The sequence below is a fragment of the Odontesthes bonariensis genome, chromosome 18 (genome assembly GCF_027942865.1).
Source record: "Odontesthes bonariensis isolate fOdoBon6 chromosome 18, fOdoBon6.hap1, whole genome shotgun sequence".
Taxonomy (NCBI): domain Eukaryota; kingdom Metazoa; phylum Chordata; class Actinopteri; order Atheriniformes; family Atherinopsidae; genus Odontesthes; species Odontesthes bonariensis.
This window is the reverse complement of record NC_134523.1, coordinates 17,247,399-17,271,664: the sequence shown is the minus strand read 5'-3', so window position 1 is coordinate 17,271,664 and position 24,266 is coordinate 17,247,399. Positions and strand designations below refer to the sequence as shown.

At 40.0% G+C, this 24,266-nt stretch overlaps 1 protein-coding gene across 10 annotated transcripts in view; it reads left to right on the top strand.

Annotated features, from left to right (window-relative positions):
* LOC142368303 (sodium bicarbonate cotransporter 3-like) overlaps window positions 1–24,266 on the top strand; it is a 47,880-nt gene that overhangs the window by 2,841 nt on the left and 20,773 nt on the right. For 6 of the 10 annotated variants that reach the window (XM_075450439.1, XM_075450437.1, XM_075450443.1 and 3 more), the window contains exons 2-7: window positions 13,261–13,342; window positions 14,057–14,206; window positions 16,735–16,873; window positions 17,551–17,711; window positions 17,880–18,068; window positions 19,098–19,484. In XM_075450439.1, coding sequence (XP_075306554.1) covers window positions 13,261–13,342; window positions 14,057–14,206; window positions 16,735–16,873; window positions 17,551–17,711; window positions 17,880–18,068; window positions 19,098–19,484 — 1,108 coding nt within the window. Of the gene's footprint in view, window positions 1–4,961; window positions 5,159–7,041; window positions 7,138–13,260; window positions 13,343–14,056; window positions 14,207–16,734; window positions 16,874–17,550; window positions 17,712–17,879; window positions 18,069–19,097; window positions 19,485–24,266 lie in introns of those variants that run through there. The other 4 variants (XM_075450435.1, XM_075450436.1, XM_075450438.1 and 1 more) reach the window with 4 other exon arrangements.

Genomic DNA, 24,266 nt, shown 5'->3' with positions numbered 1-24,266 from the left:
TCTGTTGGATGCTTTTCTTTGTATTAAAGGATAACTGCGGTATTTTCAACATTAAGCCTCTTTTCTGAGTCGTCTGCAATGTTTTAGAACCCCCCTCACCGCTTTTTTGATGTTTACTGCTGTCTCCGGTATTTGCCTAATTTTGATTCAACTCAACCTGAGTGGTTACTCACCGGAGTGGTTACTGGTGTGCACTGGTAATCCATATCAAATTTCGTTGCGAAAAGTTGCTTCTGTCGTGTTTTATTTGACATTTTGTAAATCCCATTGAGTTCTATTGATTCTAAAACATTGCAGACGACTCAGAAAAGAGGCTTAATGTTGAAAATACCGCAGTAATCCTTTAAGTGCCATTGGCCTACCTGTTGTTTAAATGTCTTAAAAGTCATGATGAGTAGTGTTGATATGAATACAAATCTGAAATAAAATTGTATTGTATTGAATTGTATCTTCCTTAGTGTAGAGGTGACACAGTTTTTCTCATCAGAGGGTGAGTGTGGGTTTTGGTGCAGACATCTTGTTCTCTCTGTACATGTATCATTTCTAATTAAGTTGTCAAGACAAGAAGTTGTAAATTGAGAGCAATTTTGTGTAAAAATGCCTATATTTCAAGATTTTTCTTTATTATAGAAATATCTTTTTCGAAAGTCCACCAGTGCACTTATCAAACTGAGTGAGTTTAGCTTATGCCTATGTATCCAAAATGACTGTTTACCATGGAACGACAACAGAATGCCTCACTCTCGACACACTCAGGTGAAATGTGTGTGTCACGGTGACCCTACTTGTTAATGGTGTGCAATTAAGAGTCTGTGTAGAATCTCCATCAGGTAAAGCAAGCATACCACAAGTCTGCCCTGACTGTGCTCTGTAATCCAAGAGCAAAGCATCCAGTTCACAACTTTCACTGACATCATGAAACATGTCGTCATCATACCGATCCCTGTGAGACATTATTTCTGCTAAAATCAAACTTAAACTAGAATGTGTCAGGGTTTATTATTCAAATTGATTCCAGGCATTTGAAAGGGGAAGAGAAGTTCACAAATGCAATGTATTGAACATCCTTGATCGTGTTTATGTCAATCTTTTGTTCATGGTGTACGAGTTGTTTGTGTTATTGTTGGCGCAGCCGTGGCTCGGCTGGTAGAGCGGTCGTCAGTTTGATCCTCAGTGCGTGTACACTCAACCCCGCATTTCTCCCGATATGGTCATCTGTGCGTAATTGTGGAGAATAAGCTTTGCATCGTGTATTCAGATTCTTATATAAATCAGAAGCACCGTATTTGTGGGTGGGTGAACGAGGAACACACAAAGTGTTTTGTGGAATCGCGACATAATTAAAAGGGTGTAATATAACAATTTGTATCTTATGGGGAATTTTAATGGTTTGGCCTACTAATTAGTATTAATTATTCAGTCTATTAATCAACAATATTAACCTGGCTTTAAATTGTCAGCTTTCTTTGAATTTTACCAAAGGTACCTTCGTTTTCATCCAGCCAGTTTCATGCCCGGGACTTGTATTGGCTCAGCACTTACTTAGACTGGCTGTAATTGCATTGAATAAGCCTGTGTAATGGGCTTAGTCCTCTGTTGAACTCTCACAATGATGTTCTATGAAGAATGAATTCCCATACGCTAACTGGTATAACATAGGGCCTCTTTGTGTATGTTGCACCAAATCTTTCTTTCAGGATTTATATTTTCAGGAAGAAGGGTGTGATAAGACTGTACCATAAGCTGCTAAATTATAAGCACTTATTTAAGAGGAATTGGAAGTAGAATTGGGTGTATGTGTGTACATTGTTTTTAATATAGATGTTTCATGTTTTTACATCCATCCATTTTCTAAACCTGCTCGATCCAACTTAGGGTTGTGGGGGTGGGTACACCCGAGACAGGTCGCCGGTCCATCGCAGGGCCAACACAGAGCCAAGCGAGACAAACAACCAAGCACATGCCCACTCACTCCTACAGTCAATTCGAATCACCTGTTAACCCAACATGCATGTTTTTGGATGGTGGGAGGAGGCCGGAGTACCTGTAGAGAACCCACGCATGCATGGAGAAAACATGCAACCTCCACACAGAAAGACCCCAGCTGGGATTTAATCTAGGAACTTCCTTGCTGTAAGGCGACGGAGTTAACCACCACACCACCGTGTAGCCCTGTGTTTATTTTCTTTTTTTTCCTGTGCCTCCCACATTTCCACATTTAAGTTAATTTATTGCCGGAAGCTTCTCTGAAGAGCTGCAGCCTTCCACAAGATAGATATAGCCAAACAGCTGATGAGTTACCTAATTTCAATCTTTGCCAGGTCAGAGTTGTTTCCGATTCCCCAATGCGCATCAAGTCTTCTTTGAAATGGGCAAAAATGGATATTAAAATTGGAAATGGAAACCCAGATAGTGTTGTTGTAGAGTTTACACTGCAAGATTTAATGTGTTGTTAGATCGTTGTAATATGCAGATTACACAGCATGTTTCTCTTTTGCTCGGGAGTTTTGAATTTTTGTGAGTTTGCAGTACACAAGTGATCTGGGACAGACTTGACCCTCGACTCGTCTGTCCGGTTTTCATTAAGCAGTTCCAGCAGTCATGCAGATAAGTCTCTGTATCGCCTTTAATGTTCCTATACACAGTGCACAGTGAAAATGAGTACACCCCTGTTGAAAAGTAACATTTTGAACAATATTTTAATACACACACAAGTTATTCCCAAAACGTGCATAGAGTAAGTTTAATACAACATCTGTTCAGCTTACAACAGAAAAGAAAGGTCAATAATATAACTTAAATGACATATTTGTCCATTTTTGTGAAATTATGCTGGTGCAAAAGTGAGTACACCCCTATGTTAAACTCCCTGAGAATGGGCCGTGTTGGCCCGAAATGTCATGAAATGAAAAGGCATTAAAAGGGAGGTCATCGTTGTGCGTTTCATCCTTGCCTTACATTGAAATTTTACATTTTGAGTCTGCACCAGGCTAAAGAGACGTGTGTGAGATTTGACTGAAATCCTATGGAGAGTATCATGATCTGCTTCAGTAGTCACAGTACATGTTGACAAGCATGTTTCTTTTGGTGAAATTCAGCTTCCTACTGTTGATGGCATCCATACAGCCCCAAACCATGTCACTCCCACTACTATGCTTGACTTTAAGCATGGGGCACTTTTCTATGTACAAATCACTTTTTACCACCACACATGCTTGACACCATCGAAAGCAAATTTGTTCATCTTGGTGTCATCAGATCACAGGACATGGTTCCAGCAATCCATATCCTTAGTTTGTTTGTCTCTGATGAGACAATGATGACTACGATGGCTTTACATTTATGATAGTTGAGCTAATGTCCGCCACCTCATTTTGATAATGTAAGGTGTTGCTCAGCTTTACAAAGATACAAAGGTAAAGCTGGAGGAACCTGCATGCGTTTACCCCAGGTTAGGGTTAGGGTTAATTCATTAATTTCACAAAGGATATAACATTCTTTTTTGATTGACTTGCTATGGATGGACACCTGTCCGTCACACCAAGTCAAAGTCATGTCACAAAAATCACATAATTACTGAGAATCTGTTAAATCAAGTCATGGTACGAAGGCTGAAAGAAATGGACTAATACATTTGAACCAAATTGTATGATAATTACAAATTAACAGCACAACTGTATGGGTACTTTGTCTGCAGAAAGGATCTAAAAGCTAATCCAGAAACGATGAAACACATCAATTCTATTACGCTGTAATGAGGTTGGAATGGGAGTGAGGCTTTGTGGAGGATGGCCAAATAAACTGGGATGATTAATGGGTCTAAGTTAACCTTTGTTCTCAAAACTGTATTATCTTTCTTTATCAGAGGCAGAAATTGCAGCATGACATTATGTACGGTTGTTTAGGGTTAAAGCAATTTAGTGACAGAAATTTAGAATAAGGATGATTCAAACTGCTAATTTTAATGGCTTTAAAGAAAAAACACTTTATTTAGTCATGGTTTTAAATTTTGAGGATTTTTTTTGATCGTTACACTGAATATCTTTTGGTTTGGGCTGCAGGTTTACAAAACGAGGTGCTTAATATTTTTTTTCTTTAAGCCACGCACAAAATGGCAGCGTGACGACAAGACATTTAATCTCTGTTTCATTCAATCTCATGTTTCTCCATTAAGTTTGCAGAATGCCTCAACCGTGTGTTGGTGCTGCCAGTAGATGTCACTCTTTCTGCTGAATTATGTGCACACTTTATGTTCTGATGAAAATTTATCTTTTTATTTATTTTTTCCACCTTCGCATTCTTGGGTTTGCGATTAGTGTAGTTGCTGCTCACAATGACTGTGTGTGTGTGTATATATATATATGTGTGTAGATAATGTGTCCACAGGGTATCTGTGACCGGGACAAGGATCCAAAGGGTTTTCTTGAATTAAGAAATAGACTCTTTAATTACTGCTTAGGTTTCAGAACGATGTTCTCTTGCCCTTCTCTTATGAGAGCACTTGTTGTTGACAGGACAAAGAACTATAGTTCGTTTGCTTCCTATTACTGCTCGATGAAAGACAAGTACAACCTTGAAGCTGTGATAAGGATTGTGAATGTCAAAGTCAAAGGCTTTTTGGAATCTTAATAAATATACGGCAATCTGTCCTTTTCAATTCATTGCACCCTGTGAGGAATGCCGAGCCCACACGTGTGCCTGTTTCTATTTATCTGTGTTGGGGGTGGCTCTTCATTTGTGACCTGAATACCTTAGCGGCTAAGAATTTGTATGTCCTCCAAATGTGTATGTGAGTCCTCCATGTGGTGGCGTGCATGTGTGTTTTTAGTCTCTTGGCTGGGTGAAAAAAATATTCATGGTGGCATGGAGGGATTGGCTGCTGTGCAAAGAGCGGGCTGACGGGGTAGAGCAGAGCACTCTGTGTTCTGAAGCAGCTCGCTCCCTCCCTCCTGCCCTCCCTTTGTATAAAGAGATGAGCAGAGGAAAGAGGGAACAGACGAGTGTGACACTGTCGTTATCAACGCTTGGCTTGCACACACCCATCACAACATAGATAACCGTCAGGGAAAAGGAACTGGTGAATGTCCCCCCCAGCCTTTGCTATGCGGATGTTTTAGTCTAAATGGATGAACAGAGCGAGGGGGAACATGTGCTCAAGGTATGTCTGGTCTCTGTGTTTTGTGCCTGTGGTCGTCTGCACTTTAGCAGGATCCGTCGGCTCTGTGTGTGCATGAATGCTCTCTGTTTGTGTATACCGGTATATTGGTTTGAAAGCTTGAGTTCTTGTACAGTAGAGTGTTAATGAATGGGGCAGGTGGTCAGTTCATTAAAAAAGCAAAGGTGTGAGAATGAGGATAGGGGGGCTAAGTTGCTGTTACCTGCTGGATATTGGCTTTGGAAATTTAAATATTTGCTTCATATTCTTTAATGGCCCAAAACAGCATGAGCTGCAGAAAACCGTTAGAGACAGTTATGGCTGCTTGAAGGAGCGGGACAAGGAGAATGGGAGGGAAGGGAGGAAAGAAAAAAACATGACAGAGAAAGGCGCTGGGGAAATGGGTCTGCCAAGGTATCCAAATTCAATTGAGCGTGCCATGTACCGAAATTATGTTTATAAACGAAAATTCAAATGATTGAAATGCATGTTTTTATTCAATCGCCAAACTAGTTGCAGTGAGTATGAAAGGACTGTTTAAATCAGATGCAGACACGGAGAAAGAGGTAAACATTTGTCAGATGGAGAGGATACAATGACTGTTTTTGTGTTATTTTGCATGTTTTAGAGTTTAAATTACACCAACAACTGCTATCAAAATATTTTCCAGGGTCTTGAATAAGATAATTGAACCACAAGTCTCTGGAGGTATTTGGTACAGGAGCAAGTTTCTGACTGCGCTGTGCCCTGCTCAAAGGTGATGAAGCTCCAGAGTGGTGAATAATTCAGTGGCTACTCAGCAAAAGTCAGCATTACTTGGCTGGCTTATTATTCATAGTCTCTAGATCTGTGTTTACTTCAGTTTCACTTACCACAGGGCTGTTTTGATTCTGCCAAAAAATATTAATGTGAATATTAAATTAGAATTATTTAAAATGATAAGCCGTATACCTTTGAAAGCTGAACTTTTTGAGCTGTAATAATACTGTGGATTTTTTTCAAACTTTCGATATAGTCCAGCCGGAAAAAAATTAAAAGACAAGTGTGACAGACTGGTGGGGAGTGAGTTTGGACTTTTAGTAAAGAGCACAGACCTGCAATAGTCAATTAATCTTTTTTTTTTTTTTTTTGTTTACAACTGTGGCTTTCACAATGACAACAAAATGTCATCAGACTCCAGTCCAAAGATCCATTAGACAATAAGTGAGCAGTCAGTTTTACGTAGTTTAGTTTAAAGGGATTAGATTAAAGGGAAGATGGGCAGGAAGAAAGACCTTGTAATTTTGGCAAAGGGTCAAAGTGTTATTATTAGAAAACTGTGACTGATGCATCCCTGAAACTGGCCGTCAATAGTGGTGACTTTCTTTTAATAGTGACAGAAGTCCTGGTGCCAGACCCACTGGGCACCTTTAGAGTCTAAATCTGAGCAGGTCAGGGCTGGTTTGATGCCACGTGGAAGAGCAACAGCATATTATACAGCACTCTGTGCTTACTTTATAATGAAAAAACATGTAATGCCCCCTCTGATTTAAAAGAATAAATAAATACTTTTTTTTTTTTTTTCAACATGTTCCAAGAATGGCTGTACAGTGGTGTGGTGGTTAGGACTGTCGTCTTCAGCTGGGGCCTTTCTGTGTGAAGTTTGAAAAACATGCATGTTCGGTTAATTGGTGATTCTAAATTGTCCCGAGGAGTGAGCATGAGTGTGCATAATTGTTTGTTTCATTTGTTTCTGTGTGGCTCTGTGATGGACTTGTGACCCATCCAGGGTGTACCCCGCCTCCTGCCTAATGACAGCTGCGATAGGCTCCAGCCCCCTTGCATCCTTGAATTAAATTAACTGGTGGGGGTGGATTGGATGGATGTTTCCCGACATATAATGAGCAAAATTAGCCATCCGTGCTACAGCTGGGGATTTCTGCTTTGAACCTAGACAACACTACCTACTGTCAGACGTTTTACTGCGTAGAAGAATGTTAATAGTGAGTACTTGAAGGGTGGGGGTCTAGCAAAAAATTTGATTTTGTACGTTTCCATGTCTTACTCAAAGACGTTGAAGTACAGTAGAAGGGGATTCAATTTATTTGGAGATATTGAAGAGATGTTTATGGTGTGTCCCCTTAAAAATGCCAGAGATAACAGGGGTTTGCTGTCTTTTTTTGGACGGCTGCTTTGCAAATTTGACCCCGAAACAGCTGGCTTTTGTTGCTACAACTCATTTTACAGTCTGATGCTCTTCCAGCCATTTATCTGGGTGATACCACAAGTACGTTGCTTGTCTGTTAATTTTTTAAACAAGTTTAACTCGGCGGGTCTCTTGGTACACAGGGCTGCGTACCAGAGTTGCTTGCTGCATTTTGCAGAGAGCAATCCTGATAAGAAGCCCCGGCTCGGTAGAAGTAAAAGAGATCCATTTTTAATGGAACGAACAAACATTTGAAAAAAATGATCAATGATTAAATATTACCTGAACAAGATGATATAGTATCGTAATAAAATGCAAATGAATGTTGAAATCTGAGATGTTCTGTCTTAGAATAGAGAGGTACCCGATTATCCTTCAAACACAATGTAATCTATGAATTGTTTTTAGGCTTCTAACATTTGGCTTGGAATATTGGCATGGAATCTAATCTGAGTCCACTTTATAGAGGTTGATGATGCTGTCATGTAGACCTTCATTTTGAATTTTGAAAAGTCAGTTTGGATCCTTTTTTGCTGTCACTCTCAGTATTATCCGTTGTTATTCATTAGAAATGGAGAGGTTATGGGCCCGGACTTTAAATTTTCAATTCACCTGTCTCTCATCTTTTCCAGTCTGTGTGTGTGTGTGTGTGTGTGTGTGTGTGTGTGTGTGTGTGTGTGTGTGTGTGTGTGGGATAGTTACTGTGAAACGCACAAATATGGTGACGGGCAAAGGAAGCTATGTTTGTGATGTAATTTAATCAAAAAAGGACTTCACAGCTGTAGGGATCGATTGCTCCTATTACTGAGGGTTTTCACCATTTTTCCGAACAACTGAAAGCAGATTTGCTTCTGTAACTGATTTGATATCAAGAACATTCAATTCATGAATTTTGCTGAATTTTACATGATAAGCTGGTGGTTTAATGACACAATATTCCACACATTCAGTGTTGTCTCCTGACTTTTTCCTCAATAGTTTGCAGAGATCTCACAAAAGTTACGTTTCATTTCTGCCTATCACTAGATAAGGGTCTATTATTAGCCACATATGATATAAACTGCCCATAAACTGTCCTCTTAGCAAGTAGTGGTTTTAATGTTTTGGCTCAATGTATTCACTATTTACATCACTTGGCCAGCAGCCATTTTTAATCACTCTTTTGTGTTTCTGTAATTTTGTTGTAAGACATAATTTCATAATTTGGCCATAATTGGTGCTAAAGAAGTGTCAGCATTGTCATTTGAAAAGTATAGTTTCGTATTTGGTAATGTCAGACAGAGATGAGATTTGAAGGGATAGGTTCCCAGTATGTAACACACTTTTAAAATCACTCTCTATTGATTGGATCAGGTCCCGGAAGTCAAAGGTTGGCAAACAACAGAGATTGGTGGGAACCTGCTGGCTTTTTTGGTGGCTGGTTGTTAATTTCAGTGTCTGGCTGGCTGCTTAGGTTAAAGCAGGGATGGGCAACTGGCGGCCCGGGAGCCGCACACGGCCCTCGCCCTCACTCAGTACGGCCCGCAAATAGATCAATAATAATTTAATAATTAAAAATAAATAAATAAAAAAAAAAAAAAAAAAATTGTAATGATACTGTTGACCGATAGAGGGCGCGCCATACGCAAACAATAGCGGGGCCCGGGCCGCTTTCGGCAACAGCGAATGGGAAAGTCAAGAGCCATGGCCACTAGCAGTGGCATAAAGAGAAAACTTGACTGAGAAAATTGAATTTTTCAGCCAAAATGGGAAGAAGAGTACCTCTTCAGTTTTGTTCTTTATTATGAAGGAGTTCAAATTCCTTTTTGCACTTTTTTTTTAAGCAAATGTTTTGTCTTTGTTGCTTATTAAGGACGTGTTAAAATGCTTTTATATGCAGAAAATATTTGTATGTTGGTGCAATAAACATACAGATATAAATTCATATAAAATGTGTTCTTATTGAGAATCATTTGTAGCGTCTTTCATATCCAATTATTCGAAGTGCGTGGTCATGTGGCCCTCCAATGATAGTGCTGAAAAAATGTTGGCCCTCTTTATCATGGAAGTTACCCATCCCTGGGTTAAAGGGACAGTTCGCCTCTTTTGACATGAAGCTGTATGACATCCCATACTAGCAATATTATTTATGAACATTTTCTTACCCCCCGCCGCGTACTGTGAGCCGAGTTCCAGCCTCGTTTTGGCGTTGATGAATGTAGTCCGGCTAGTTGGCTGGGGTTTAAAAAATAAAACGTTTTGCTTGTCAAAACAATAGGTGTTTAAAAGAGTAATACATTTGCATCACAAAATCGTTGTCCAGGAAAAAGTCAGACCCCACAATCGCTTGGCCCTATTTTCTCTCTACCTTCGTATCACTGCAATGCTGTGTAGACCGAAGAGCAGACCGAGCACTCCCCTGCTTCCGAGCAGTAAACATTGTAACAGGCGCGGCTGTCGGTAGGTGGCTGAACGCATTGATATGAAGGGAGGCAAAAATAGCGCCAAGCGATTGTGAGGTCTCCTCAGACGTATGTCATGAAAACTATAGTGTGTAGAGCAATTTTCTCTCTCTTTTTTTTTTTTTTCAAAATGTTTGTGCACAATGTGTTGCCTTTTTATAAGGATCTCAAAAAGGAAAGGCTTCGCCAGTCTGTCTATTAATAGCTTTATTGATTATAGAGCTTTACCAACACAAACCATCTGTATGAAATGTTGAATTGATATGACTGTGTAGAAGGCATCAAATAAAACCTGATGTTTTGGGGATTTTTTTTTTTTTAAGCTGCTACAACTATCTTAGCCTAAGTACCTTAAAGGGACCTAATTCTTATTTTCTAACTGCACAATTGACCTTTGTATTGTTGTTGTGCAGTGTCACAGGTCAGTTTGACTTCTGTCAGTGTGCTGAGCAAGGCAGAGCTGGGCTAATCGTGTATCATACTCAAAGCTTTCAGTTCTTATGAACTCATGTTGGAGGTGGTGGTGTTTCCAGTTGACACTGAGAGGTTTCTAATAACCTACATTGCTAAACCTTTTTTAGTAGGAGAGGAGAATGTGGTTCATGTTTAAGGTTCAAACTTTTATTCTTTCTGTGTTTTATATATCTTTCTGGGTCTGTATGGGGTATTTGTTGTGTACTTAAGGTGCCGATTTCACTTGCTGCTTTGAATCAGGGATGTATCTAAGAGACCTCATACAACCACAATTGTCAATGACGTGAGGAACATTTTTACTTACTGGATTCACACAGGAGTAAACACAAGGTAAGGCACTATATATATCCCAACATTTTTTTATGCGTAGAAGCAGCCAGAACACATCTGCCTTCTGTCAACAGCCCTGTATTCATGCCGGCTTTTCTTAATCAGCTGGCAATTCCTCTCTCCTACAAACCCTCCCCACTGACCCTGGCCATTTATGCCCACAAAGCACAGCTGTAGTCGAGCCATAGGAGTGATCTCCTTGCCTGGGGACAGTGGAAGATAGACTGGCGTTTATTTTTGACAGAGCTATGCGACAGGTTGCATCATGTGTCCATGGGTCGAGGGCACTACAGATTTAAACATTAGCTTATACCTAACTGAATTGGCATGAGGAAAACGTGCATAGAATGCATTATTCAGGACCTCAGCATGTAAGCGGGTGTTAATGCAGTAACATTAACAGATTTTGTTAAGCAGGATTTTAAGAAGCTTAATAAAAAAGCAACTCTTATGAAGCAGAAGTAGTTTATCACCAGCTTTTCATGCCTCACTTGTAAACATTGGCTCCTGTAACTACTGTAGTACAAAGACAAAACCAATGGCTACTAAACAAAGGAAGTTCAAAGGTCTTATTTCAGAAAGAAATGTACACATGTATATACATATCAATCCCTCATTCCTATACAGCCAGTTACCCCTGCGTCTTGATCATAAATGATCATCATCAGCCAGTGCACTTTTAATCACCCTTTGCACTGTGCTGAGGCTGACAAACTCCACTTAGTAGAGACCGATTATTTTTTTTACTGCCCGGCTTCCTAAGCTAAATAGTGCTTAGTGCTCCACATCAAGGCGCTCTCAGTTCAGAGATGCTGATTATCATGTAAATCTGCCAGCGACTGAGAGACCCACACACAAACATGCAAACTTACAAGTGCATACAAACACAATCACAGATGGCATCACTCATTGTAGAAGGGGGCCTAACAAGCAATGAGTATGATAATAATGTGTGAAAATCTGAATGTCATTGAAGACATATTAATAATAGTAAGCCAGTAATGAAACTGGGCAAGAAGAAGATGAAAACAGTGTACGTGCTTTCCATTCAAATGAAAGTGTGTTCAGTAGAGGTGACTGGCATGTTGGGGGACATGAGGCCCTGACATCATTACAGTGTCATGTATCCCTCTAGCAGTTGGCCAAAATCAGCTTTTGTTTCCATTCTTTCCTGCTTGGCAGCTGCGCCTCTACATGAATGCTTTGGAGGAATGAAAGGATACTCCAATTGTTTTTTCATTGGTCAAGCGACAAGGAAGTTCTCTCATTTCAAATAACTTAATGAAAGATAAAAGACAAAGCATTGCATATTTGAAAATTGACATTTTGTGAAACCATATCACAGAGAAATAAGGAAATAAAGACTAAGTCTGGCAGTCAGCCCTATGTGGAATGCATATAAAGTATATGGTCTACAATAAGCTTTGACTGGGTTCACTACATTATGTTTAGTTAAGGCGGCAACTCTTTATGGAGTCAAGCCTGTCTCTTTATGCTGCATGAGTCGAATGACACTCTTTGTGTTCTTAGAAATAAGATGAAAGTCTTAAGATTACTGGAGCTGCAACTATTGGACTCAAAAAAGTGGGTCTGCAGTGTGTTGCAGAGGTATTGGTTTATTTTAGTGGCTTTCATCATGTGTCACAGCTGTGAACTGTGTTTTTGTTGGACACGCCTGGACCTCTACAAGCCCAAAAGTTTTGTTTTGGCCTCACATTTAGTGATAATTACATTCTGCACTCCTGTAGGATTCTTAAATGTACTCTCTGACTTGGGGGCAGGGATTCAGATGACTACTAAACCAAAGAGGGTTATGGTTTTTGTAACTGTGTGTGAGTTTACATTTTCAATATTTTCAAGTTTAGTTTTATAATTGATAATGCTACAGTTTGATTTGTGTCCTTGAAATGAAGAACATGTGTGTGTTTGGTTGATAAAATAACTGTTCTGGGCTCTTTTCATTGATCAAAAATATCACTGATATGTGCCTTTGCTGCTAGGTATCTTAACATCTTTATAGCTCCTCTAAATCCATCTTCCCATCTCTAAATGTTTCCATAACAGCGCTATCAGGCTAATTATTTTCAAGAAGGTCATAATCTCTTTAATTGGTGTATTCGGCCTCTGTAAGTTGCTATGAAGCTCAATCTTTATGGCAAGGATCATAAAATAAATCTATTTTCCAATACGGACTCATTTGTTGTACCACATAGATGAATCCTCATAAAAAATCTTGTTGCATTGTATAATATTTGAGGTTGTCAGAGGCTTATCTGCTTGAATGCAGTATGTCAGTTTGTTTTTCCTGCTCTATATTATATTAAATATTTGTACTTATGGAATAATATACAACATTATACAGAGTGAAATACAAGTTTAAAGCACAAGGACATACCAGTAGTTTACCAAACCTGTATGTTATTTCCATGCATCTTTCATTTTTATTGGGCAGATGATGAAATGAATCGTGGCTATAACGGTTATAGCCACGATTCATTTCATCATCTGCCCAAGAGTTATAGTATAACCCAGACAGGCCAACTCATACAGCGGACCAGCTTTCACTTTGATGTTATCCTGGTCAAAGTTTCAATAGAAAGATTTAAGTGTGAATATGACACATTTTTATGCTTTATTTGAAATCTCTTTTCCTTTTTCTTATCATTCCTTTCTAGGGTCTAGATGAGGAGGCACTAGTGGACCACGGAAAGAGCAGCTTCTCCACTCACACCAACTATGAGAGGGAAGACTTGGAAAGTAAGTTTAAGGCTATCCAGGCCAAAATGGTTCACTAACAGCTGTATATTTCTTTTGGTGACAACACAAGATTTAAGAGAGAAATCTCTCTTTTCTTTATGGTGGTCCCCCCGTAATAATCCCTCTTCTAATCATACAGTATATAGATTTTGTGACACCCCTGCCGCCCTGTACACTCTGTCCAGCTAAGCAGGTTTTTTCCTCTGTCCTGTGCCATCTTCTCTTTTTTTCCCTCCACTTTACACTCTATCATCGTCTCTGTGTTTGTTAAACCCCATGCATGTCTGTGTGTTGCATTTTGGTGTCATTCCTCTGGGTTCTTTTATTTTCTGTCAGTGATTAAAATGCCTGTTCTTGGAACTTTGACGCAGCTTTTTTTTTACAATTTTAACTTGCGTTTTAGTAAGATTTTCGATTTGTAAAATAGTCGAATGGTTTATGAAACAATATTTGCGTTTATATTTTGTATTGATATCACTACCTTTTTGGGAAGAAAAGAAAGTACTTGATTTGTCAATTGATTTTCTTTATTTACATAAAAGATTTAAACAATTCAGAGCAGATGATGAAATGTATGGTCAAAAGGTCAACAAAATGCCTTCTTTTTCATTTCAATATGATCAAATTCACTGTTGTGTTATAAAATGTGTTTTGGGTAAAATGTATTCATAAGGAGCTTTTAGATTGAATATTAAACTGATCCTTCTTTCTCAGGCCACAGAGCAGTGTACGTAGGTGTCCATGTGCCTCTGGGGAGGGAGAACAAACGGAGGCATCGCCACAGAGGACACAAACATCACCGAAAGAAGAAAGAAAGAGACTCGGAGGATGGAAAAGAAGATGGCAGGGATTCCCCTAGTTATGGTTGGACACTGTTTTTATTTTATTATACCAAGTCAGTGTATTACTGCCTCTAGTTCAGCCAAACACTCTGCCTTCTCCCTACAATCACAAAGTCACTCTATAGTCTTATATTCTATCCCACTGTTCCATAGCTTGTTGTTATAAAGTACTTTTGAGCTCGCTCAACTCAGTTTAGTGATATAAAAAAGGACTTACCTACGACAATAAATAAATTCAAAAGAGATTTAACCTAAGCTGTGTCAAAAATCATCCCATTGTTCTCCCCTTTGTCCGCACATAGCAGTCAGTCAATAGTGAGCTGTAAATTGACATGTTTATTGTTGACAGCTGAGTTGCAAAGCGGTAATTTCTGTAAAACTTGGCAAATTGCATTGCAACTGGTCTATTGAGAGGCTATTTACATTTGGTGCTAACATGATTAAACTACAGATGGACAGCACTAAGTACAGGCTTAAACATTGTCAGGACACATAGAGGACCTACTCGGATTAGATCCTTCAGACCACATTCGGAAGTGGTCTGGGATGCCTGTGGCCACAATTTTATAACCATAGGAGCACAAATATGTCCTGGGCCACAGCGAAGGACCACCTACTCTCTTGATGTGCCTTCAGGCAAGTAGCAGAGTTTCCCCTCTCGTTCTTCCGATTTCCAGAAAGAAGTCCATTCTGTAGAGTCAAAACACAGGATGTATCATTCCCAGAAAATCTCTTACCTGTTCTTTGTGCTAGTATCTGCAGTGGCAATGAGCAAAACAGCTTTGACCACAGCTCCAAAACTTGGGGTCTGTACTGTCAGTCCTTGGACTGGCCTTTGTCCATTAAATCTTCCATCCATTTTCAATACCCATCCATCCATTTTCTACATGTCTAATCAATTCAGGGTCGTGGGTGGGCTGAAGCCTATCCCAGCCGCCATCTGTGAAAAGCAGGTTTCACCCTGGACATGTCGCCATTCCATTACAAGGCCAACACAAAGACAAACAACTGTGTACACTCACTTCAAGGGTCAGTGAAGAATCACAAATCAACCAAACATGCATGTTTTTGGATGGTGGCAGGAAGCCGGAGTACCTGGAGAGATTCCTCACATGCAAGGGGAGAACATGCAAACTCTGCACAGAAACACCCTAGGTGGGATTCAAATCAGCAGCCCTCTTGCTGTGAGGCGACAGCGCACTATTAGATCTTACATAAATGTAATGTTTACATCTGATTTAGCATATTTCTGCTCCTCAAAACTGCCGTTTTGATGTAACACTGTACTACTGAACATGGAGCTTCTGATAAAGAGAGAAATCTGTTGGTGCGCATTACAATGTCATAACAGCCCATGGATGTTTCACATGCTGGAAAGTTCACCTGATTGTAGGCCGATCAGTTTACGATTCTTCTTGCAATTTGATTAAAAATAGCTCTAGTTTAAAAAAGTTAAATTTTTCAGGGACAAGTGTGGCATTGTTGTGCGATTTGGCATCTGAACCCATTTAAACAATCCACATATATCCAGGTTAAAACATCCCTTTGCTTAACCTCACTGTGTTTCTCCATCGATAGAATAAGATAGACCCTTATTTGTACCACAAGGGGTTAATTTTAGTTCTGTATGAAAATTAACATTCATCTCTAAAAGGCATTAAAGGCCACTCTGAACCAGTGTCTGACAGGTTGAAGGCAATGACATTAAAAGTGATGCGTGTATGCATCTTATGTGAGAAGTTGCATCGCCACAGCTGCAAGACACATAAACACCCAAACAATGCGTTGCATTCTATTAAAGTGTGTTTAATGATAACCAATACACCACAATTAGCTATACATATATGTATATTTAGTTGTCAGCCTTTTTTTTTTCTCTGGTGCTAGATGTGCAAACCTCAGCCCTGAAATTCAGTCAAACCTAAGATAAAAAATCTCTAGTATCAAGCATTTGAATGTCTCTTTATACAGCACAGAGATGAGCGTTTACAGTGGAGGTCTCACTGTGCTTTACCCCAATTTATAATCTCCCCTGTTTAAAATGGGATTAGTGGAGTTTTACTGGCCAGCCATTCACGCAAGTTGTCAAACGAATCCAAAAGATTTTGTTTCTTGATTTTACTATTCGTCTTTTACATGCTTAGATTCAATATTTTCATCCAGTTGACATTTTCCCACATCTTTGTGTAATTGGAGTTGGGGACAAGTATGTTGCTATAATTGGAAGCTCACTCTAAACTTAGATCAGTAATAGTAGGATGTGTCTGACGTCAAGGCTTCATCTTGCTAATTATCTTTTTAAGAGACAGACATTGCCAACATTCAGTTCCACTCACCTAAAAGTAATAAGTTTTGAGACTTGATTTAATTTTGCCCCAGCTTGCAGTTTTATACTATTAGCTGGCTGGACATTGTTGTGGAATGGTGTGAAACCAACAATGGAGCATATCAGTGGGTCTTCTTTTATATGATATTTCCGTTGGTATTACCGTTTTTATCATTATCATAGTCTCGGTGAATGTAACGTTTACCTTTGTCTCTTCTGTTCAGACACACCGTCCCAGAGGGTACAGTTCATCTTGGGAACGGAGGATGATGACCTCGAGCACATCCCACATGACCTCTTCACTGAGCTGGATGAGCTGTCCTTCAGAGAAGGCCGTGCCACTGAGTGGAGAGAGACAGCCAGGTCAGAATGCAACTGAAAGACTAAAAAGCATGACGGAAACACAGGAAGTAAAAGACAAACTCCATAGTTGTTAGATTTGTTGACTATATGTAATTTTTTCTGCGTTTCAATGCCCATCTGATATTGTTTTTTGCTCTTTTTATATAAACTGAGAATATAAATCTTTTTTCTAAAGTTTTCTTGCAAATGTGCCACACCTGTGAACTTCCAGTTTAGCATATCTTTTTATATACTTTAAGGGGTCGAACTGCATCGGCAGGAACTTGTCCGAATCACTGAAGTTTGGTTTCAAAGCTCTGTTTATTGTGGCTGCCTGAATTCAATCCATGTAGCATTCAGAAAATTTTTTCTGACCGTCAAATCCCAGCTGGAGATATAAAGAGACAAAGGCTCATACTCAGCTGCAGGTGATAAAACTTTAACAGTGTGGTTTCGCCAAGTCCCTGGAAGTTTGAAACGGTAATTGTGACTTAACTTGTCTGGCATGTTTTCTCACACAGAAAACATGTTCAATATGGGGACAGATTGGAAGTATGAGTCATTCAGTTTGCAGAGCTGCTGTTAATCCACGTGCTCTGGAAAAAAAAAATGTATTCTTGAACAGGGATGAAGCCCTTTTTTTTTTTTTTTTTTTCGATGATGCAAGTAAAGTTAAACACTTATTGTCGATCCCCTAGATGGTTGAAATTTGAAGAAGATGTGGAAGATGGTGGGGAGAGGTGGAGTAAGCCTTACGTGGCCACACTGTCACTACACAGCTTATTTGAACTGCGAAGCTGCATCCTGAATGGCACAGTCATGCTGGATATGAGGGCCAACAGTATTGAGGACATTGCAGGTAAATTTTACAGTGCTCTATGAAATAACTCTTTTCAAAAATACAGGTCCTGCTCATATTTTTTCCCCAGTGATGATCGTGAATATATAGTACAAAATTGTATGAAGTATACAACAGAAATGCTCACTGTGTTGATACATTTTTTGCTCTTGTGTTTGTGTGACTCAGACATGTTGATAGACAGCATGGTGGCATCAGGCCAGCTGCAGGAGGATTTGCGCAACAATGTGCGGGAAGCAATGTTGAAGAAACATCACCATCAGAATGAGAGAAAGCTCAGCAATCGCATCCCTCTTGTGCGCTCCATTGCTGATATAGGCAAGAAACATTCTGACCCACTCTTGCTTGACAGAAACGGTGAGATCCTACAGCGCACTCACATTTCTTTTTCCTCCATCCGTTCTACCAAAGGGGAACTGTTCTTAAAAATCCATTGTTCAAATCCCTAACTGCCAGCGTAGGAGGTGGATGGTAAATGTGAGTAAAATTTGGAAAATAATCTCAGTCCCCTTTGTGGAAGAGAAATTTGGGTGCTAGTTTATGTGCTAACCTGTATGGCTGACCTGGCTTTGGGGTTTGAATTGACAGTTGTTTTTGCTCCTCATGGTGGCATTTGGAAAATAATGCTTTACCTGCAACTGCAGTCAGTTATTCATTTATTTTCTTTATTTAGTTACTCATTTATTTATTTGGTCATTTCTGAGTGGGCATGGCCAAAAAGGTGCTAATGTTTGGTGTGCATTATAGGATCTCGGGTGTGCAGCCTGAGGTTTTAATAATGAATGAGAGGTCACATTCTCCACTTCTTTGCCTGTGGTTTTTGTCGTGCTCGCATGTCATTAAGCTGCAAATGCAAAGATCAAAATGATTTATGTCTCAATGGAGGTCGGAGGTGGCATTGGTTGCAGTATGAAAGATGGATGACCAAATGAACATGTGTAGTATGTATGGCTGGTCTGTTTGTGGTATAGCACTTGTTTGCTTACAGTGCACTGACATCATGCTAACTCATCCCCTCCAGCATGCAAGCCGTTCAACTCGTAGTTTTGCCTCTCTTCAGTAGTAGTGCGTGTTTGGTTTGTCAAGAGTTTTAATATATTTGCAACGTTTGGCCCTCACAGGCCCTCCCACATGCCTCTCGATTCATTCTTGGTGTCCACTGCGCACAGCTATGCTTATGCAAGCACAAAACTTTCTAATTACACCTCTGCCACTCTCTTTCTGTCCATCCTTTCACGCGTTCTCTATTTCAAGTATCATCTGTGTAATTTGCCTCTACTTCATGTGTTTACCCTCTCTGTTCCATCCCCTTTTCCTTTACCCTCTCCTTACCCTCCTTCTCTCTTCCTTCTCCTCTCCTTTTTTTGCCATTGTCTCCTCTGTTAGGAGAGGGCCTGTCCTCCTCTCGTCTCTCTCTCTACAAGCCAGGGTCAGCGTCCTCTGTCTCCAGCCAGTCCCAGAGACAAGTGACAAGACAAGAGTCAAGAGTCTCCGTCCTGCTCAACCACCTCCTGCCCTCTTCTTCCTACAACACTGGCCTGTCCCCAGGCCCCTCTTCCCTCGCCACCTCTCAAAATACCCCTTTATCTTTTCACGGTTCCTCCCAGAACCCTTCACAAACCCATGCCACTGGCCTCGGCATCCCGGAGGTGGTGGTATCACCTCCTGAGGATGATGACCCACCAAACCCTGCAGAAGAGGACGCAGTATCAGCACAGCTCAGCCGGCGAGCATCCTCAGCATCCCAGAACCTTGAGATGCTGCCCTTAGAAGGCAAATATCAGTTTAGCCTGCTAGTGTGAGTCACAGCTTGAACAGAGAACACTAGCACTAGCATGAAAGCTTTGCAGCCCTGTTAACCTCCAACCTTGTGGTCATCTCATAAATAACTTACAGCAAGGCTCATTTGCTAAATTGCTGTATTTATCCAACACGTTTTTTTTAACACTATTCTCTTCTCTGCCTCATTATTCTGTTCCCTCACCGCCTCTGTTTGTTTGGCTGACTTATACTATATCAGCCTTTTATGGCACTACAAACTCTCTATGCTTTGTCCCATTCTGATGTCGCTCTACACATTTTCACACATTCCTCAGTATCTATGCCTTGCTTGGCCATGTTCCTCCTTCACACTTGCTTCACTGCTGTTGCATGGCTACCACCCAAAATGTTTTGCTCTCCTTCTCCCAGACTGTTTTATCATGTAGTGTTTTACTTTCACATGCAGCTTACCTCATCTCATATTACTCTTGGTCTTTCATTTAAAACCAGTAAGAGGGGATGTGCTGATTAGGTTTTTTTTTAGGTTTTTTTGCCTCTGATCACTCTTATTCCATCTTGGATATCTATTAATTGTGTTAAAGATGTGACAGTTGGTCGGCATAAACCTAAACTTAAAGAAACATACTAAAAAAACAGAAATATAAAAGGTGTCACTTCTGTACTAGTATCATAAGCTGTGAATCAAATGACATATGCTGCGTAGTTTATGTAACTTAGAGCTGCTTTACTTGTACAAACTCCAAGTGAAGGTATAATTTGGATCCATTTACATACTCTGCCACTCTTCTGTTTGCTAACCTACAGCACTGTGATAAGAATAGGCTTCTTCTGTTCAGTGAGTGCAGTGCCTTTTTTGACAGGCAAAATATTTATAAGGTGGTCTATGAGGTGGTCTCAAAAGCAGAAAGCCTTGGGTCATCCCTACTTGTGAAGTCTTTATGTTTTTGTTGGGATGTATGATATATACACTGTATACAGTACATCCTAAATTCCTTCAGCTTTAATTTTGTTCCTAAATTTAAGTGTCATGCAATTTTTACTTTCTCCTATTGCGTCATTTAGCACCCCTTTCATCTTTTTCATCAGCTCCTAAGAATAAACATTCTTTTACCCGATTAAGAGTGTAGTGAGAGCATTCTATGACAGCAGTGTGGCCAATTATAGGCCGGAGACAAAAGCTGGCGTGTTGGTACTAAATGTTCTACCACATTGGCACCTACAGTGACGTTTTGTTCTTCCCAAACCAAGCGGAGGGACTTTATAATTAGACACTGTGTGCGTGCGTGTACATACGTCTGTGTTTGTTTCACTCTGGGAACGGATCCATTTCAAAGTATGGGCCATTAATAACCAGCATTCACTTGGTGGGAATCTGAAAGGTTGCAGTGGTCTTATTATAGCTGACAAGCCGCTGTAATTGTACTCTTCTGAGAAAATACACAACATTAGGCAAGGCAAGTTTATTTGTAGAGCACAATTCGTACACAAGGCAATTCAAAGTGCTTTACGGCTACATAAAATCACAAGAAAGCAAGTAAAATCATTCCAAAAATCAATTAATTATTTAAATTAAAAGCGAAGAGTGCAGATAAAATATTTTCAGTTGTCATATGCACAGCTAAATAGAACTGTTTTCAGCCTGGATTTAAACATTGTCAGAGTGGAGGCCTGTCTCACATCTTCTTGAAGACTGTTCCAGGTTTTAGGAGCATAAAACTGAAACGCAGCCTCACCTTGTTTAGTCCTGACTCTGGGCACCAGCAGGAGACCCCTCCCTGAGGTTCTCAGAGCCCGAGTTGGTTCATATGGCTTTAACATGCCAGAGATGTACTTTGGCGCTAGACCATGAAGAGGCTTTTACACAAGCAGAGCTGTTTTAAAGTCTATTCTCTGAGCGACAGGAAGCCAGTGCAAAGACTCAAGCAGCAGCGTTCTGCATGTACTGCAGCTGTCTTACAGCCCGTTTAGAGAGCCCAGTGGGCAGGCCGTTACAGTAGTCTAACCTGCTGGAGACAAACGCATGTATTAGCCTTAGTCTTTCTAAGTCTGGTTAGACACTATTCCTTTGATTCTGGCAATGTTTTTTAGATGGTAAAAAGCTGCTGATGTTACTGATTTAATGTGGTTGTTAAAGTTCAGGTCTGAGTCCAATATTACCCCGAGATTTCTAACTTGATTATTAGGTTTTAGAGAGAGAGTCTCAAAGTGACTGATAACACTTTCTCTTTGTTTTGTTGGGCCACAGACAATGATTTCAGTTTTGTTAGCTGGAGAAAATTGTTTTGCATCCACACACTGATCTGTTCGATGCAGTGACCTAGTGTATCTACAGGCCCGTGTTCTCCTGCCATCAGTGACACATAGATCTGAGTGTCATCTGCATAGTTGTAGTAGGACACATTATAGCTGCATATTAGCTGGCCTAATGACAGCATGTACAGATTGAACAATAGGGGTCCCAGGATTGACCCCTGGGGAACCCCACAGGTCATAGCCATTTGGTCTGAGACAGTTACCATTTCAACAAAATATTTCCTGTCCTCGAGATAGGACTTGAACCAGTTTAAAGCATTACCAGAGATTCATTAAGGGGCATATTGACATTAGATGGGGGTTTATTCCATGGAGGGTGTATTTTTAAAGTTAATAATGTACCCTGATGCCACATTTAGGTTTAGAAACAGATATGTTGTACACATTGACTTAGACCAGCAACTGCACTGAATATTGAATGGTTAGAGTAAAAAGCTTTCAATGGAAAGATGCTGAGTTGACTACATGCTATTACATACACGATATGCAGGGACGATCAGCCATAACATTCATACCACTGACAGATAAAGTGAAGAATATCGATCTTGTTACTATAGTACCTGTTAAGGGGCAAAATATATTAGCCAGGAGGTGAATAGTTAGTTGTTGAAGTTGTCTGCTGAGTGTCTTCATAACAGCAAGTCTTGTGTAGGGTATTCCTGCAGTGGTTAGTACCCACCCAGAGTGGTCCACAGAAGGACAGCCGGTAAACTCTCAACAGGGTCATAGTTGTCCCGTGCTCTTAAAGCAGGTGGGAATCAGAGGCTGGGTCATGTCCTCCAGTCCCTCTGAGTAGCTACTGTAGCACCAACTGGTGAACAAGTTCATTCTGGCTATGATAGAAAGATGTTGGAATGCAAAGTGCATTGCTACATATGGGGCTGCCTGGCAGTCGTCTAGTCAGAGAGCATCAGAGTGCCTATTCTGAACCCCTGTCCACCACTAAAAGCATCTTTAGGGCCAGTAAATGTCAGAACTGAGCCAAGAGGCAATATAAGAATGTAGTGCCATTATTCCTTTTTTCATCATGTTGACAGTCTGGTTTGTGCTTCATTTAGTTGTGGAAGAGGAAAAGTGGGTGGAGTCTGTGTGATGATCAGGGCATTATCTTTTTAGGAAATTCAAGGGGATGTTGTTTTGGCAGGTACCTGGTTACACCCGCCTAAACATTGTTATAGACCACGGACACCTTTTCATAAATACAGTATTCTTTGAAAGCAATTGCCTTTTTCATCCATTTCAGGAGTTACTTTGGCAATAAGAAATGGACAGACTCAATAGTTTGAGGGTAGTTGCTGTTTTTGCTGGCTGATGTACATATGTACCATGAAATCATAGAGCATTAGGTCATGTATGAAATACTGTACATCTACAAAAGGCATGCAGGGGATATCTGGTATAATTGTTGCATCTCACTTTGAGTCGTACATGAGTGCTACTTTTATTTTGAACAGAGCTACCTGTGGTCTGTTTTATAACACAGAGGCTTAAATGATTAAAATGATGGCATCTAGGCCCAAGGTATATAGTAGAAAGGTATATCACACCAAAAAATAGTGGTGAGGTGCTGATCACTGTGAACAAATCATTAGAAAAAACTTTCAAAAAAGTGTTGCCCAGTCTGGCTAATTGATTGCAGTTTCAACACTTTTTCTCAACTTTTTGACGACTCAGCACGTTTGCATTGTAGTTGAAACTACAAAAAAGATTAAGAAAAGCAGAAAAATGAATAAGTAATTTATTATTAGTCCCAACAAAAAACGTGTTTCCGTCATAATAACCTGTAAACCTGTCAGACTAAACCTGTTAGTATGACTGAAATTAGAACAAAAATCACAGCTCTCAAAGCCATACCAACACACCCAGATAATGTGGTTGTGCTTCCAATCGCTCCTGCATGTATGTGCTCAGCCAGACTAGGTGCTCCACATATGCACCAAAGTTCCATGTTTTTGGATCTTTTTGCAAAATAGTAAAGTGTAAGTGCATATTAATACAGATGTAATCTGCTCTCATTCACATATTTTTATGTTTCTCTTGTCAATTTCTCACATCAGAAATTTTTACTCTATGTCTACTCATAATTGCTTAAAGCATTTCCAGTCTGACTCTCTGCTCTAATTAAATCTGGATTTTATTACTGAAGTGTCATCAAACAAAAACACAGTTCAAGTAACTTAAAGACTAGGGATGGGAATTGATAAGATTTTTACGATTCCAATTCCATTTTCGATTCTGCTTAACGATTCGGTTCTTTATCGGTTCCCTTATCGATTGTCATTTGGAGAAAAAGGACAACAAACCGGTCGATTAGCATCAACTTTGTTTAGTTTAGAAGTAACACGAGTCATGACCTTACAAACCCAACAACGGTGAGGTCCACATTCGTCCATCATGGCCTGGGTAATTTAACTCTTCCCTGCTCTGGTGAAAGGAGAAGCTGGAGGTAGACGTGAACTG